This window comes from Malaclemys terrapin, chromosome 4 (assembly GCF_027887155.1).
Source record: "Malaclemys terrapin pileata isolate rMalTer1 chromosome 4, rMalTer1.hap1, whole genome shotgun sequence".
NCBI lineage: Eukaryota > Metazoa > Chordata > Testudines > Emydidae > Malaclemys > Malaclemys terrapin.
The window spans coordinates 58,763,726-58,781,881 of NC_071508.1; the positions used below are offsets into that span (position 1 = coordinate 58,763,726).

The 18,156-nt window shown below is 42.5% G+C and overlaps 1 protein-coding gene across 1 annotated transcript; it reads left to right on the plus strand.

Moving 5' to 3' along the window:
• Positions 1–1,174: 1,174 nt before the first annotated feature.
• On the plus strand, positions 1,175–5,220 carry RASSF10 (Ras association domain family member 10). The gene has a single exon (XM_054027167.1). The coding sequence runs from the start codon at positions 1,721–1,723 to the stop codon at positions 3,119–3,121; it is 1,401 nt and encodes a 466-aa protein (XP_053883142.1). The 5' UTR covers positions 1,175–1,720; the 3' UTR covers positions 3,122–5,220.
• Positions 5,221–18,156: the final 12,936 nt, after the last annotated feature.

Here is an 18,156-nt window from a genome sequence, read left to right on the forward strand (position 1 = left end):
TGAACAAAGTGGCATCAGCCCACTTCCTGTTTGGACAGCAGTTTGCATCATAAGAACCACCATCATACTTGGCAACCTTAGGAGTTTTAGCAGCAAGGAGACTGAACTAGACAGTTATCTGTCAGGGTGTTCCCTCCAGGGCAGATTAGAAAGAACATTTGCTGAAAAGCTTTCTCAGCCACTGCCTGTGCTTAGCTTGACTTCGATGGATAAATGGAAGAGGTTAGTCTCCAGGGCTGTTAACCCAGAATCTTTCACAAGCACAACTTTCATTATTTTTATATGACATTTTTACCAACTCCGGAAATTCACACATCGATCTTCAATGTTAGGAGAATTTTCCCATTTTAACAATTAAATTTTTAGTCATTTAAAACAAAATTGAGAAGTGCAACATTCCCAGACTACTCAGCAATCCTAGAAATTGTTACACATATCACAACATGAAAAAACAGATTTTATGACCATTTCTTCAATCTACTTTACTGCATTCCACACTAAAGCCCGCTCCCATCAGAGTAAATGGCAAATTCCCATTAAACTCTGGCTTAGCTAGCATTTTAATAACACTCAGCAGTTACTGTCCATTGCACATTGCATCTGCAAGGTGCTTTACAAACATAAACTCTGACTAATTATAGGCTGAAGGTTTATTAAAATGGTAGAAATCCTGGCCCTGGCTTTTTACTTTGAAGATCCAGTGTTTGCTCCAACCTCTCTATTGGGGGGGGGGGAGAGGAGGGAGAAGAGGGGAAATAGGGCAGTCCTAGAAAGATCCCTTAAAGCAGTTCATTTAGCCGCAAGCCTGGAGCTTTCGGTGAGGAAGAGGGGCAAAGGGGCCACTTGTACCCCCCAAAAAAGGATCTTCAAGGGGCCCCAAACTTTTGTCAGAAAGGCCAAAACATGCACAGTCTTTATCCTTTATAGACAGTATTTTGTTGTGCTTTATAATGACACTAGCCAAAAAAAATAAATAAAAAATCCAAGATCCCCCCGAGGTCTAACTAACCCCTGGATGGTTATTTTGTTTTTCAGCTAGCGACCCACTTCCCCCACTGCCAGTAAGGGGAGCCTGGAACCGGCACCGTTTGGCATACAAGGAAAGCTTCCCTCAAGCTACCGCCTCGGCTTGTTTTTGAATGCAGTGGCCTTGCTGGAGGCAAGTAGTTGGGAAGCTGAGCGCGCTGCCCGGAGTACCTGCACGCCGGGGGCGAGGGGAAAGGTACCGCTGATCACTCCCGCCTCAGCGGGGAGGGAGGAAGCCGTCACGTGGTGGGGGAGGAAAACCCGGCAGCCTGGGGAGGGCAGTAGCAGAGCGCGAGGAGGTGACACGGCAAGAGGAGCTGGAGCGCTGAGGTTGGCAGTTTCCCTGGTTCCTCCTGGCGGATTACACGGCGGGGGGAAGCAAATGCACCGAGGAGGCGAGCTGGGCGCTGAGCAGTCGCCTCTGTAGCTGAAGGCTCAAAGCAGCGTCTCTCCAGAGGGAGACTTTGCATCAGTTTAGCCGCACGTCCGGCACAGGAGGCAGGCAGGCGGGGTGCGCTGTTTGGAGACGGGGGGTCACTAGCTGGGGGAGAGGAATCCTTTCCAGCCATGCTCAGGCTGGGCTCCAGGGCGACGCAGACAGGACCTTGGCTCCCTACCCTACCGTGAAGGCTCCTATGGGGGATTTCCCGTCTGCTGGGAGGCGCAGCCCGGTGGCCAGGTGGCCCCAGCCCCGATGGAGCCGGAGGAGAGGAAGATCTCGGTGTGGCTCTGCCAGGAGGAGAAGTTGATCTCTGGTCTCTCCAGACGCACCACTTGCTCCGACGTGGTGCGGGTGGTGCTGGAGGACAACAGCCAGCGGCAGCAGCTGCCCACCCTGCAGGATTCCGGCGCGGGGATGCTCTCGGGCCCCCCCGAGTCCTACTGCATCGTGGAGAAGTGGAGGGGCTTCGAGAGGATCCTGCCCAACAAGACCAAGATCCTGAGGCTCTGGGCTGCCTGGGGGGACGAGCAGGAGAACGTCCGCTTCGTGCTGGTCCGCAGCGAGGCGTCCCTGCCCAACACGGGGCCCCGCAGCGCCGAGGCCAGAGTGGTGCTGAGCAAGGAGCGCCCCTGCCATGGCCTCGGGGCGGCCCGGGCCAGCCTGGCGCTCACGCAGGAGAAGCAGCGCCGGGTAGTGAGAAAAGCCTTCCGGAAACTGGCCAAGATCAACAAGAAGCGGCAGCAGCCGCTGGCCAAGGAGACGTCCTCGGCGGAGAGGATGGAGACCCTGGTGCACCTGGTGCTGTCGCAGGACCACACCATCCGCCAGCAGATCCAGCGGCTCCGGGAGCTGGACCGGGAGATCGACAGGTACGAGGCGAAGATCCATCTGGACCGCATGAAGCGGCACGGCGTGAACTACGTGCAGGACACCTACTTGGTGGGGGCCAGCAGCTGCGAGCTGGAGGCGAGCCGGGAGCTGGAGCCGGGCCCGGGCCCGGACGGGGCGGCCGGGCAGCTGGAGGAGTACGCCAGGAAGTGCGAGGAGGTGCTGCAGCTGCAGGAGCAGCGGACGCGGCAGGAAGAGCTGCTGGAGCACCTGGCTGGCGAGATCCAGGAGGAGCTGAACGAGCGCTGGATGAAGCGGCGCCGGGAGGAGCTGGCCGCGGCCAAGGGCTCCAGTTCCAGCCTGTCCGAGCCCGAGTGCAACACCATGGAGCTGAGCGGCGGGGCCGACAGCGAGCTCCACGTGGAGCAGGAGCGCGTGAAGACCCAGCTGAGCACCAGCCTCTACATCGGGCTCCGGCTGAGCACGGACTTAGAGGCGATCAAAACGGATCTGGATTACACGCAACGCGCCCGCGAGGACAAGGAGCGGGAGCTGCAGCGCCTGCTCGAGACGCTGAACACTTTGGACTTCGCGGACACCCAGACGGCAGCTCAGATCCTCCTCCCAGAGGAGCGCGCTCCCGGCGGCCCTGCCTTACACGAGGCTGGGCTGGGGGCTCCCGTGGGCAGCTCAGACGTCTGGGAGGGCCAGGCCAGGGGGCGGTGCAAGGACTGCGAGGAGAACGATGAGGACTCGGATACAGGACTGAGCTCCATGCACAGCCAGGACTCTGACTCTGTCCCAGTCTGTGAATCGCTTGTATAGCGGCCTCCTTCCTTAGGTAAAATAAGCTCAGGGACCCACAGCGAAATCCAAACTTGTGCTTCCTCCTTGGCACTCTTAGAATACAACTATCCATTTTCACATCCGCCAGCAGAAGAGATCCTAGAGTGGACTCCTTGTGATATATTTCCATTAGAACAAAAATGTGTGTTTTTTGTTGTTGTTCTATCCTTTTGGGGAGGAGGGGGACCACTTTAAAATCCAGATGCCAGTTAGTGCCATATTATGGTAATTTATGCAAACTGATGATGACCAGTTATCTGGGGATAACATAAGCTAATGGTAAACTACACAGTTGAAGAATTAAATGGATTACATCATACAATTTTGACTCTACAGAAAGACTATACCTGCATTTTGCTGCATAGCGACTGTTGGAAAGGAGGCTTGTTGTAGTAGGTACTGTAAGGGAAGAGTTGGGTGGGGGGGGGGAAGAGCTTACACTGTAAAATGCACTCATAAAAAGGAAATTCGCTGAATCTGAATTGTGGCTTAAGTTTAAACTTGTTAAAACTAGTCATCAGCAGACATTTTTTAGTCTGTCTCCTCACTACTTTCATCTTTTAGAAAAAACACACACACAATGTTTGCATTTCATTCAGTATTGGAATTACCTGTTTCCTAAATTCCTGCCTTTTATTTCACCTCAAAGGTGTTCTTGAATGGAACCCTTAATCCTATATTTCTCCAAAGCAAATACAGTCCAGTATAGGTTTCTTTACATAGTCTTTTTGTTGGAATGCTGGAACATATATTCTCTAATTGAAACAAAAATTCAGCACCTTTATATTTCCTCAGTATTGCAAGTCATCTGTTTGCTACAGTATTTGCCACTTAAGAATTCAGTAGGTTCCTCTTAGACAAAAATAAAAAAAAAGTTGAAAGTGCAGAACTAAAGTTCTGGGTGATTGAAAAATTAGTAAACAGGACATCTGTCAGTATGTTTGACATGGATGCCAGTTTGTCCTAATATATGAGCTTTTGAAATATATTGACTATGGTTTTTGCCATAAAAAGTGATAATAAATCATTAAACTAAGAACTGAACAAACTAAACAAATATAAATTAGCATGCAGTATCAGCACTCAGCCGTGAATGATGCATGTTCCCATGCATAGATAATAGCACGTTTGTTGACAGATAATTTAAGAGAAGTTGTAAATATAAATGTTCACTAGATTAATTTAAAACAGTAATTAACACAGCCCGGTCTCTTCAAATATATTTTCTTTATCAGGTTAGTTGATGGTCTGCTGAGTTTAGTAATAGATAAATTACTGCATCAGCTTAAGCTACCATTTCTAATATGCAGTTCAATTCAGGCTAGCTCAGAATCTAGAGATCTGATGCCCAAAGTATAACTCAAGCTTGCTACAGTACAGCTGGGTGAAATAATTTAATCTCAGTTATTCCAGTGAAAAGGTACAGTATCAGGTGTAATATGTTTTTCAATTAACTGGACTGCCAAATTTTCCTTTGCAGCTTAACTAATGTCGGGTATACTCTTACAATAACGAGTATTAATGGTTTGTGTATGGGAGAAGTGTTACTGTAATCAGTTTAATGGTAAAAGATCAGAGAATGTTCAATAAGGTCTGATTGACACAACATTTTAGAAGAACTCTGACGACAGGATATCTATGAACATTTGCTTTTAAGTTATAAGAAAGTATAAAAGTAGATGTGTCATGGACCAGGATCCTCAGTCTGTGTACATTTATGTAGTTCAATGAACTCAGCAGAACTACACTGATTTACAGCAGCTGATATTGGGGGGGGAGGGTGTTTTCCAAAGAGAAGTGTTGCTCTCTAACAGTGTTACCATTGGGAATCATACTGAACAGCAGAAAAATAGCTACAGCATCAAATCAATTTAAAAATAAACTAGTAATATACGTGTAAGTAAAAAAGCTCTAAAATTTCCATTAATGCCATTATTATTGATAAATTATACTGAAATAAGTGGTCTTCATAACATTTTTAAAAGTCTGATTATAAAATTATGGTTTTTGTATTTTAGGTGGGCTTGGAAAATATTTGCATACCTGTTTAAAGCCTAATAAAATGCTAGAAGATGAAATAAGAAAAATGAGTGTCCCCAGATTGCAATTTGATCACAAAATATCAGCATTGGTTCTCCATAGCCATGCATCTTGGGAGTCATTTATCCCAGTGCAAAATGAGTGATAAGATTTTTATCCTCACTCTGTATGGAGTAAATGATTCTACAAAGTAAAAGGCAATGGGGAATCAGCCCCATCATGTCTAACATCAATAGGCTGAGTTTGGAGATGTTTGGAAATGCTCACAAATGTACACTAGGGATCTAGCTCACTTGCAGTTCAAAGAATTTTTATGAACCTAGATCTGAGGACTTTAATGGAGGTGGGGGTCAAGTCAAGAGCAGGGGCTATGTGGTTTTGCTCTATTGTTTTTACCATTGCGGACGAAATTGAGCAAGTGACTATAGACTGCCTCTCCAGTGAGTGGCTGATGTAAGCAGTAAACTTCTCCAGTGAGCATCAAGTAGCTTTACGTAAGATCTCCTATTAGCCATACCAAGCAAATAAAAAGGAAACCACATTATAGAAATAAGTTGCAACAGGCCTTGAATTATTATGCTATTGATACTCACCTCAGGTATGTTGTGAGCATGAGGCCAAAGCACCAAAGACAGGAAATTCAGAGTTGTTCATAGAGAAGCAAATTCTTCCTATTTTTCCTGGATCTGGAGGGCTCTTTCTGCAGCAGAATTATTGCAGTTTCAGTGCACAGGGGGATACTATTCCAGAAGCCTGTGCCGTCTGCACCCGAGGCATCTCAGCACCCACGGGTCATTGGAGGAACATTAGGGCTGATAGGTCTGGATTCTCCTGTAGGGATTGGGATGTTATTGCTGTAGATGGCACTGCAGTCCTGAAGTTACAGTAGGGGCTGCAGTGATTTGAATGTTCTTACATCTAAAAAAACCACATACATCTGCTTAATAGTGTTTAAACAGTGGTATATGCAACTGCATTGATTTCCGTTTCCATCTCTATTTGCAATTTGTATTTATGCATATTTGCAGTTCTCTGTCTTAGAACACTATTCAAAAGTTAGTAGGAAAGAGGAAATTACTGTTTGTGCTGGATCAGGGTGCTTTTCCGTTCCCATCCTCTTTTGTGCTTGTGCATCCTTGACTGGCTACTAAAGACAAACGATGACCCAATGTATGGGTTTGAGTGGAATTTGGCCCTGAGTGCTCAGCCAGATCATTGACTATTGATCAACTGCTGTCAGTAATATAGAAGAGTAGGATTCTACCACTTGCTGTATACATTATAAGACCAGAGATATAGGTAAGCAGCAGAAAAAGTGTATTTATTACTACCTATTGACAGAGAAATGATAGTGTTTTACCTCTCCAAACTCCATAATCTACCTGAAAGCTCTAGATTCTGACACTTGTCACTTCAGTTTTTTGTATCCCATTCTCTAGAATCCCATTTTCCATGTTCTTCCTCCCATGTTCATCTTACATGGAAGCATTAGAAGCAAGATTAAATAAAAAGCTAACTCCATTAAGAACCCTGCTTTAGCTACCTCAGTTTATAGCACTGCATGGCTCCAAATAGTCAAAGCCTTATACGCTTCTCCAAAGAACTGTTAGGGGCCAAGGCCAGCTGGCCTTTCTCAGGCAAAATGTCTTTGGAAGTCAATGGGAGTCTTGCCTGAGAGAAGACTGCAGAATCAGGCCCCAAATCTGTCACCAATTTGAAGATAAGAGGCCCTGATTTAGATCTTTGGTTAGCTGGTATCACTCCATTGACTGAAATGAAGCACTCCCTTACATAAAATTTGAGTTGTGTAGTTTGGCTTTTAACCTTGACCTAGTTTCAGAAATCCACGACTATCAACATCATCAGAAAATGAACAAGGACTTCATGTCAAATGCAATACATTGGTAACACTTAATGCATGTTGTGGACCTGTCAGTTTGAATACTGCTTTGTAGAGTTATCTTTGAGGCCTTAGTGGTGGAGAGAATTCTTAATACAAAATGAATAACCTATTAACTATTGCACCTTGTATTACAGTAGCTTTTACAAGTCCCAGTCACAGAGTCCCCATTGTGCTAGGCAATGTATAGACTTACTGTAAGGGCTCCCATCCCAAAGAACTTGCAATCTTAGTTTAAAACACGACATAAGAGGTGGTTGAATGAGTAGGAGTGAAACAGGATAGGGTAACAGTAATGCAAGCATGTTTGTTCATAGACTGGCTGCATGCACAATGCATTTTCATGATTCATTTTTAAAACATAAACTTTACCATTGTCTGGAGAGAGGTATAAGGCAAAAGTTCTTTCCAGGTATGTACTTCAGTTATGTATTCTTTTCTTTATTTGAACTGAGCTGGGAATATAATTCAGTCCACCAAAGCAGCAGCCCAGGCTGTGAAATGAAAAGATCTGGTGAGTTATGCCAATTACCAAGTTAAAATACAAACCTTTGTGGATTCACAAAGCAGTTGTCCTTTGAAGTCACTTCATATCATTGCTCCTCAGCTGGCATATCAAGTTGATAGAAACAAGCATGACAAAGCACAGAGAGTCTGCAGAGAGGTTGCTGTGTTTATGTGAACTATTACTAAATGAACTCAGAAGCTTAACTAAGGGGGTGGAGGGAATTTAAATAAACCCAAAGCAAAACCAGGGTAAGTGTATAGTATAACCAAAACATCGTCACCCAGAAACAACAACGACTTAGAAATGTTCACTGGATTACTTGTTTAAATGTCTCACAGCCCTTGCAGCCAGGTTCTTACACCCTTCCTCACAGTGAGGAGTGCCTTCCTCCCATCGATTTCTCAAGGAGCAAGGTACTGCTCGGTGTATCAGAGTCTGGTCCTAAATTAAAGCCTTTTCAAGTATTCAGAATATTATCTAAATGCCAGTTTCTTTCAGCTGTACCACTTGGGAAGTTTTAAGAGAAATTCTCATCTAAAATGATCCACAAATACAACAACACTCCTCTGAGCAGCATTTCCTTCCCCTTGTTTATTACTCTCTCTCTTCCCCTATTCCTAGCTCCCACTTATCGTGATTTATCACCCTCTGAGCCTGCAGACTACTTATATGAATAGTCCCATTCAAACCAATAATGGGACTGCTCGTGTGCAAGATTGGGACCTTTGATTGAAATCTACTTGAAACAGGGACATTTTTTTTCTGTCACTGTAAAATAGCACACACCTATAGTGCTATACAAATGTGGAGTCACAACAGAAAGATTACACCTTTGAATGCAGTATTAAATATATGTCCTTCATATGTATAACATATCATTGGTTCATACAGTGTCTGATTTCTCCACTGCCTTGCCCCTTGTGCAGCTGTTTACACATAACTATAGGGATGGGATAGAAATAAGTAGCCACACTGAACATGCTGCCAGCCATTCTTTAGAAGAAATACTCTGGCAAAAGGAAGTCTTGGGTGGCAGTGTGGCCCAATGGATTGGAATAAGGAGCTGCCTATTGTCAGCGCTGCCAATGACCTATGTGACCTAGGGCAACTCATCTTTTAGGTTTGAGCTCTTTGGGTCAGGAACTGTCATTTATTATATGTTTGTGCAGCACCTAACACAATGGGACCCAACCTGGTTGTGGTGTTCAGACGCTACTGCAATAGAAAGGGATAATAATAATTTCTACTTTTTCTGTGCCTTAATTTCCCCACCTGTAAAATGGGGATAATACCCTCCTTTGTAGGGTGCTTTGAGATCTGTGGATGAAAAGCCTTTATATAAACAGCTAAGTAGTAGTGTAGTGTGATCTCCAAGGTGGTATTTGCCTTAATTGCCTTTGGGAGGGTTTAGCCTTTATTGAAAATACCTATTGTTTAACTATGACTCATAGGAAGAGAGCTCTTGTATATTCAGAACCTACTATTCATTGACTTACTAACTACAGAGTTAACGTGGCTTAACTATGTGGTTATTTAGCTTATTATTTGAAAAAGAAACTTTTTTTGTCAGTTAAATTGTGCTTCAAAGCAGGTTTTTGGAATACATGTTAATAGCCTTAAGGAAAATAGTTTAATGTGTTCAAATTTGGATAAGATTATAATACCTTTGTTTTAATCTCTTAGAGCATAATTTGTACATGTAAGCAGGCTACCAGGTATGTATTTAATAATCACTGTAATCTTACAAACTTGTCATGTCAAACATTTTAACAACTTAAATCTGGAAGTGGGCCTGAATCAAAAAACAAACCTAAGCTAAATTTAGGGAAGTCTGGATCTGGATCAAAAATCTGTGCCTCTGGTCCATCTCTGCTTCAAATACATACTTTTTTCTACATGCTTTTAACTTGTAACATTGGGAACATACATGACCTTTTTCACAAGGTAACGAATATCCAATGTCCTGCCTTTCTACACCAAAATAGATATACATTATTTTGTTTCTAGTTGCAGTTGAAAGGTCACTGCTATATGTTCTCCCCTCTTTCACAGTTTCTCTTCACTCACCCTACATTGAATAAGGCTCCTACATAGTTCTACTATATAATTCCTTCTCCAAGTGACTGGATGGCTCAGGGAATCACAAGTGTGTCAGTGGGTTTTAGACCGGGAACTGCCTGCATCATCTAATCCTGCACCCACGCAGGCTTTGCCTACCCTACTTCTCCACAATTTGGAATAAACCAGGCAGTAGAGAGGTTGCCATCTGCTCTGATTCCACCATCCTCTGAAAGCACAGACCTCCAGGTCTTCTGCATCTGGGACGGCTGATCTGGTCTTCAAAATGGTGTGGTTTCAGCAAAAGTGAGCTGATGTGGAGGATACATGTGTGCTTCCGGTACTAATGTCTGAAAAAGGTGCAGGTGAAGCCAAAGTATATAACTTAATCAAAACGTACAGGGATAACTAATTCTCCTGAGCATATGGTATTTAGATGTGAAGCCAATAAGGAGTTCTGACTACATGATTATTTATTTTTGTAGGACTATTGGCTTCAAATGCAAAATGTAGTTTTTAAAAAAACAGTATCTCCCAAAATGTGCTGTACATTTTACAGACATACAAAAAATCAGAGTCCTAGGGTAACCAGATGTCCCAATTTTTATAGGGACAGTCCCGATTTTTGGATCTTTTTCTTACATAGGCTCCTATAACCCCCCCACCTGCGTCCTGATTTTTCACACTTGCTGTCTGGTCACCCTACAGAATCCCTACCCTGGAGAATTTACAATCTAAGATGACAAAAATTGAAGGGTGAAGAAAAGGACTATAATATACAAACAAAACAGTCAGGACAATGTTTGGCACATGTCTTGTTAATTTCTTTTTTGTGGGGAAGAGGGAGCAACACCGTCACTAAGTTGATTTGTAACACCCCCTAAAAGAGGCTGGAGTGTGGTATGTTACGGGCAAGGAGCCCAAAACAGTGGGCAAATCAAGGGAAATCAAGGGAGTGGGAAACAAAAGAAGTGGCTGGGAGGAATGAAGAGGAAATGACTTATGCAATAAGGGAGGTAAGAAATTGGGGAGGGGAGGGTAGAGGACAAAAGCAACAAACAGAGAAAGTATTTAAGTTTACATATGAAGTAACTAACTCCTGCACACCAACATGCCAATAAAGATCAAAGTTTGTGTTAACCATAGTTGCTCAACTGCTTCCATGCCTCTAAACATCACATAGCACTCCAAGGCCAGGCATCAAACCTAAAGTACTGGAATGGTATATTAAGTAGCTTCCTACCCTAGCCAGGTGAACAGGAATGTGAACGTTGCAGGCCAATGGCCTTGCTTGGGTTGCCATCCACCTAGATGAATCAGTAATTGGGATGCTTTGCAATATGGTAACATACTGGGAAATCTGAGGAAGGAGCATCACTCTTAAGTTGCTTTGCTCTCTTGCATTTGGTTCAGATACTTGATTTTTACACAAATAAAGGGTTTTTAAATAATGTGTTTCGCTAAATGATACACTTGTATCTTAGCCTTCCCCCTAAAATAGCTGCTTTCTTGGGGTGTTGAGGGTTGCCTTGATGTTGTTATACTACCCTAACCCTTCTGCCTAAATGCAGTACCAGGCACAGTGACACTTAAACAGAACATTTAGCTTTTTGATGATCTTTCTGAATTTAATATTAAAGATTAAGGTAAAAGCAAATCCAGCCCAATCACTTAATTTGACAGAGTTTAGCAAAATAGTTTCTATAACCAAAGCCAAGTAGGCTGGATTTCAACTCTAGTTGTTTAAGGTCTTCTATCGTGTGTCAGCGAAGTGATTCACCTTTAAATCACTTACTCCAGTTAATGGTCACAATTATCATGTTTTGATTATATTAATTAGACCTGCACTTAAATCCTCTTTGCATTTCACCTCAACAACCACTCCCTTAATTACTAACTCCTATAGCTTTAGAATGATATAGGGTGGTTTTTTGTTTTTGTTTTTTGTGCATCTTTGTGGAATACATATTTCACTCAACTTGTTTTTTCCCCTTAAAATTTCCCAAGTTTTTTTTTTCTCTCTTTTCTTCCAATTCTTCCCATGTTTCATCTGTCAAATCAATATAAGGGTAAGGCTGCCAGTCTGGGTCTGGAAGCCACCCTCAGCCCCTGCTCACTTGTGTGTTCACATCAGTGAAATCCTTTTGACATTAGCATTTTGGGGCTTTTTCTTTTATATAGGGACGTAGGAAACATGCATACCTTCACATTCCTTTGAGTGCTAGAGGTGTGCAACTAGAGACTGGGGCCCAGATCCTCAACTGGTGTAAATAAATACGGTGCCACAATTTGGTCCAGGATATCTAAGCTCCTTCATAAAAGGGGTCAAATATAGTTCATTTGGAAGCAGGCACAAATCCATAGACTTTAACAGAGCTGTGCCCACTTACACCAGGGGCTGATTTGGTTCGTTTTCAAATAGTGATCAGCTCTGTTCTTATTTCTACCAGGGTAGCACCTTGGGGCTGTACTAAGCATTGTACAAACACATAATAGACAGTTCCTGCTCCAAGATTTTACAATATAAATAGACAAGAGAGAGAGGGAAAGAAGGGAAAGGCACAGAGATATGAAGTGACTTGCCCACAGTCATACAAAGAGTGAGTGAGTGGCAGAACGGAATAGAGGCCAAGCCTCCTGCCTCCCTATCTGCTAGGCTGCACATTCTAAAATTTCATAATGGTACCAAACCTACAGTTGTGTACTATGGGTAGTTATAGTTTAAGGTAGTTTTGATACATCTGAATAGTAGTGCCATTATCAGCTGCTGTTACTGTAAATCCTCTTTAGTTCTCTACATCCTGGATATCTACATGGTCTTGTCAACAATTTGGATATCTATCTATGGGGAGAGAACACAAAATGTTTTCAAACATCTGTTCACTCCATATTCAGATCCAGGATCAATGAACAACTGGCCACACAGCAACACCAGAGGTGCTATATGAAGTACTGTAATCAAATTTTATTCAGGGCATCAGAAGTTCATCTTGTTCCTGATGGGGCCCTGCTACCTGTGGAAACTCACCAGTCTCAACCCTTACTCTAATACGTTTGCTGAACACACCAAAAGGCAAAATTTTGTCATTAATTATAGTACTGTAAATCTTGAGAAACTCCACAGAAAACAGAGCAGACTTTGGCTGAATACTGATAATGAAACTCAAATGAGCACAGAAAATACTAACAAGCAAGCCAAACCATTACACTAGGAAAAACCTCTTCACAGGCAGTGAATTAATTTCGTGCATTATATTGTGCCTATATGAGAGATTACAGCTAATTGGAAAAATTTTGATGCAACAGTTCTTCCATTGAAATGTGTTAAAATGGAAATGTTTTGTGAAGATGGTTCAATTTCAGCAAAGCTTCTCCAGAAACCAGGCAGATTTCAAAGTTTGCCTGTCAGGCCTGGTTTTCTGCCAGCTCACATGCCCATCTCTTTGGCAGCCAGTGCTGTAGACTATCCCAGGGCTCGGGTTCCATTCCCTTTTATGGAGAATTTTGAAATGTCTTGTTTCCAAATTTAAAAATATTGGAATCTTCCATGAAAGGAAATTACCTTTCTCTACTCCATCCTACTAGAGAATTTTACCAAAAAAAGGTGGATGGGTGATGCCATGCAGGGAGTGGGGGAGAGTGTGTCTGGTAAAGTTTCCGAGTGTAGACATGGTCTTAGGAGAAAAATCTGCTCCTTTGTGTGGTATGGTTGTGCTGGAGAAGGGGAGGCAGTGTAGGGGAAACTTTGTCAGCACAAAGCTCAGCTCTCAGCTTACTAATACACACAGGTCAGCATTTGCTGTTATGTATAAGCGACACCACCATGAAACAGAGGCTGTGTACGGTGGTAGGTTAGGGCTCCAATGGCAGTGCAGCCTTAGAAGGAGGATTCTTTCCTCCAGTTAAACAGTTCCCAGCCTACCTACTTGGACGGAGGATCTGAGCCCTAATCATATTAAACCTAATGCTGCTAAAATAAGTAGCATCACTGCAGAGAATTGTAACTGAAACAATAGGCTTGATTACACTCACCTGCAGCGCCAGGAAAGAACAACTGTGCAAACAACAGAGTGATGATCCTAAAGATGATAGGCACTACAGGGCCCTAAGAGGTACAAGTCCACTGAAGTCAAGGGGCTAACAACTGTTTAGTGCAGCAGTGAATAGCTTAATGTATTCACAGTATCTGAACTCTGCTTTAGAGATTAAATACATTGCTTATTAAAATACACTATTTTAAATAAAATATTCATTTCTTTAATGAAGAAAGATTGGTTTTTAATTGTGGAGAGCTTTTAAAACATGAAGAGTTACCTGAAAAGAGAGAAATGCATATGAAGTCCAGCTTTGCTTGATGTGCAGAAACAACAAGGGTATCAAAAGCAGCATTATTAGCTTTGCCTCTTGTTGATCAACAAATACATGGGAATTTGTGTTTGAATAACTTACATCATCTTAAATAGCTCTTGGAAAACAGGCACAAGGGTAGCAAATCTTATTTTCAATACTTCTCTTCTGATCAGGATGAGTGATACAGTCCTATTTATTATGTAACACAACCTGGCAATTATTGTATGTACCGTGGTATCACGTAGGACCCTCGCCTGTACCACCACCCCATTCTGCAGAACAATGTGTCGAACACAGAACAAAACAACGGTCCCTGCCCCAACATCATATATAACATACCCAGCGTGACCTCCTTACACAGTTATATATCAAACCTGAGACAATTCAGTTTATTTAAACCTCCGATGATCAAAGACAAGAATAAAGGGACCGAAACGTAGCATCTTCCCTGACAAGGTTTTTGGAAATTGAGTCCTCTGTGCCAAGCACTTATAGGAGCATGCTCCAGAGTTATATGCTATGTGGGAGAAAAAAACCCTAATAGGAGCCATAAAAGAGTAAATTAAATGGAATTTGTATATTAAAATTATCTTTATTTTATTATGACATAGGTTAGTTTAAACATGCCCTTTTCCTATTACTTTGCCCTTTTTGGATTGCTTCCCTGCTCACAGCAGGCAGGGATACCAGGCAAAATAGATTACTTTTATCTGAAAAAGAATATTTTCTTCGGAGGAAAAAACGTCTCTCTTTTCCCTGTGCTACACTATGAAGGAGCAAAATCCCCATAGCCAAGCATTTTATTTTTGATTATAGCTTGTAGAAAAGAAAATGGTCATTGTAATTTTTACAACTAGCTAAAATACAAAATTAGGGCATTTGCAAAATCTTTCTGAAAAAAAGTTATTTCATGTAAACAGGCACACAAGTAGATAAATTAATTGAATGTTTAATTGAGCACAGCAGCCATAATGATAAATATTAATTACTACTTAGTTCATGAAACAAAATAACTAAAATCCTGCTCAGAATTGCGAGTAGATGAGCTCATACACATGAAACAAAGCTTTATTGCTATGTTTTTTTAAACCTGGCAGATGTTCAGGGCTTCTCTAGAAAAAGTAAAGATTCTCTTTGCATCTGAATGTACATTTCACATTGGTGAAACAGGCTTCCAAATTATTTTTCAATTCTCAACAAATTATTCTATGTGTAATTAGAGTTAATCACAAGCACCTCCAATAAAGGCTAACTATGGTTGAATAAAAAGATTAATCTCTCTTCCTGACCCATTATATGAAGTCTGAATATTATTTAGACATCAGGAGATAAAAAGTATGTCAATGAAGGACAAATATAGATTAAAATTACTAAAAGGAGAAATTAAGTTAATTTCAGTGCAGAATGTTTGTAAGCAATGTGTAATCAGCGTCTTCTGTTAATTAAACCATCTACTATTATGTTCACTGGTAAATCTAGTCCAAACATGTGCAAACGCAAAAATCTAAAAGAATCCAAATGCCTTTGGCATTCAAATAGAAGCAACTTTTTAGTTCATTATCACTGGCAAAAAATATATTGTTTTTTCCCCTGAAGGGTATAAAGTGCAGATGAACAATCCACGGTAAATTTCACTAATAGCAATAAGGGCAAAATTCCAATCTAAGGTATGCAAGTTAAAATTCCACCGATATTGAGTGTCACCAATGTATATCTGATTGCAGAATCTATCCATAAATGAATACCTTAAACATTTTTAAACATACGTAGACATTCTAAATGTTAATGAGAAGTCTGCTGCTCATTTGTTACTCTTTACTGGGCCACACCTATTCCTCAAACTGATATCTTCTGATCTGACATACAGTAGCAGAGTTGTCCTACTTTCTGTTAGGAATTAATCTACTTTAGAATATTACAGAACAATGGTCCAAGTGACTGCATTCAAACCTCTTTCCTTATGCTAGGCCAATATCCCACCATGTGCAATGTTGAGTCTAAATGTGGCCCCAGCCCTACCAAGGGATTTTGCTTGAGCCAACCATTATGTCAGCACCGAGTGTCAGATTCCAAAGTGACTCTACCCTGTTTCCTCGCCCACAGACAACCCGCCAACCTTAAGCATATTCTCACCAGCAACCACGCACCGCACCATAACAACTCTAACTCAGGAACCAACCCATGCAACAAACCTCGATGCCAACTCTGCCCACATATCTACACCAGCAACACCATCACAGGACCTAACCAGATCAGCTACAACATCACCGGCTCATTCACCTGCATGTCCACCAATGTTATATATGCCATCATGTGCCAGCAATGTCCCTCTGCTATGTACATTGGCCAAACTGGACAGTCATTATGCAAGAGGATAAATGGACACAAGTCAGATATCAGGAATGGCAATATACAAAAACCTGTAGGAGAACACTTCAACCTCCCTGGCCACACAATAGCAGGTGTAAAGGTAGCCATCTTATAGCAAAAAAAACTTCAGGACCAGACTCCAAAGAGAAACTGCTGAGCTCCAGTTCATTTGCAAATTTGACACCATCAAATCAGGATTAAACAAAGACTGTGAATAGCTATCCAACTACAGAAGCAGTTTCTCCTCCCTTGGTGTTCACACCTCAACTGCTAGCAGAGCACCTCACCCTCCCTGATTGAACTAACCTTGTTATCTCCATACTGATTTATACCTGCCTCTGGAAATTTCCATTACTTGCATCTGAAGAAGTGAGGTTCTTACCCACGAAAGCTTATGCTCCCAATACTTCTGTTAGTCTTAAAGGTGCCACAGGACCCTCTGTTACTTTTTACCCTAAAACTGCAGGATTGGAGCCTGGTGGGGGTGGGGCTATGAGTTAAAGTTTCATTTTTATACACTTATATCCATAGCATCCTAGCATTTCCTGGGCTTACAAGGTCTACTTTAGTCCCAAGCCTGACCAAGGTCCCAGCCCCATGCAGAGCCACTGCATGAGGCAGCCACAAGGCCTTATACAAGTGCCCAACTAACCACTTTGTCTGGGGAAGCTGTGTTGATGACAAATTCTCAGGAAAAGGAAGATCACCACAACGCCTGCCCTCTCAGGGGTCAGGAGCACCAACCATCCCCATGTCAGTTTGATCTCCACTGAAGGAAATCTAACCCATATTGCCAGGATCAGCAACACAGATGCCACTAGCCTCAAGCTTAGCTGACCTACCTCACCAGTTACCAGGATTCTGACCTTATCAGCTCCCAGCATCAAGGAGGTATACACCAATGGGATTCAATAGTCAAAGGCAGTTGGCAAGTGATGCCCTCCTGCTTCAACATCCAGTCCCTGGCTCAGTGGGCAGAAAGCTCTTATATCCTACCAACAACTTTGATCAGGAAACAACCACTAGTCGGTATGTGCCTCACCTACTGTAACAGCAAGTCACCCAATACCAGCACACATGACAGAATTGCCTCCTCAGTGTAGGCAGCTCCATTTAGCTCAAATGATTGGCTTCATTTCCCTGTCCATATCCATATTCTGTAAGCAGGAAGATGAAGTTGGATGGGTTTGAGCAGGGGCTGATACTGGAGCTAGCAGATCCAGGGCATCTGCCATGACCCGCTGACCGTACTGCATTTTGGAGTGGGGGGGCCCTCAAAAGAGGTCATCATGAGTAATGACCCACTATTAACTATGTACCAGACCAATTTAGGCTGCCTTCCCAATGGCACAAACTGATCAAATATGGTCCTGAGCACCTTAAGACTGCTGTGGATATAATTCATCTACAAGTACACCTGTAACTTGTTTGGGTGCATGAGCTTCTCCAAACTGAAACCTCGGGTTCTTATCCCAAGCATAGGCTAAGGGGAATTAATAATTACTGTGTAATGTCATGTGATATAAATGAACCTAAGGCCCATATCTCCAGTATTTTCAAGGGGGTTGAATAGTTAGAGATTGGGAGGACAGGAGTGTTCCCCTTGGAAACAAGAAAGCAAATGGGTAGGATGTCTGGATTTGAGGATATTAGATACTACAGGAGGTATTTATTTTCCCTTTTCTGTCACTTTCTTCTTCACTTTAAGACTTCAGCAAAGGCAGGGGTGTTAACAGGCTGCATGTACAGAAAATTGCCCATGTACAGAGAGAGAATTAATTATTAAAT

Coding starts and splice junctions, on each gene's coding strand:
- RASSF10 (XM_054027167.1), top strand. CDS start 1,721: ATGGAGCCGGAGGAGAGGAAGATCTCGGTGTGGCTCTGCCAGGAGGAG.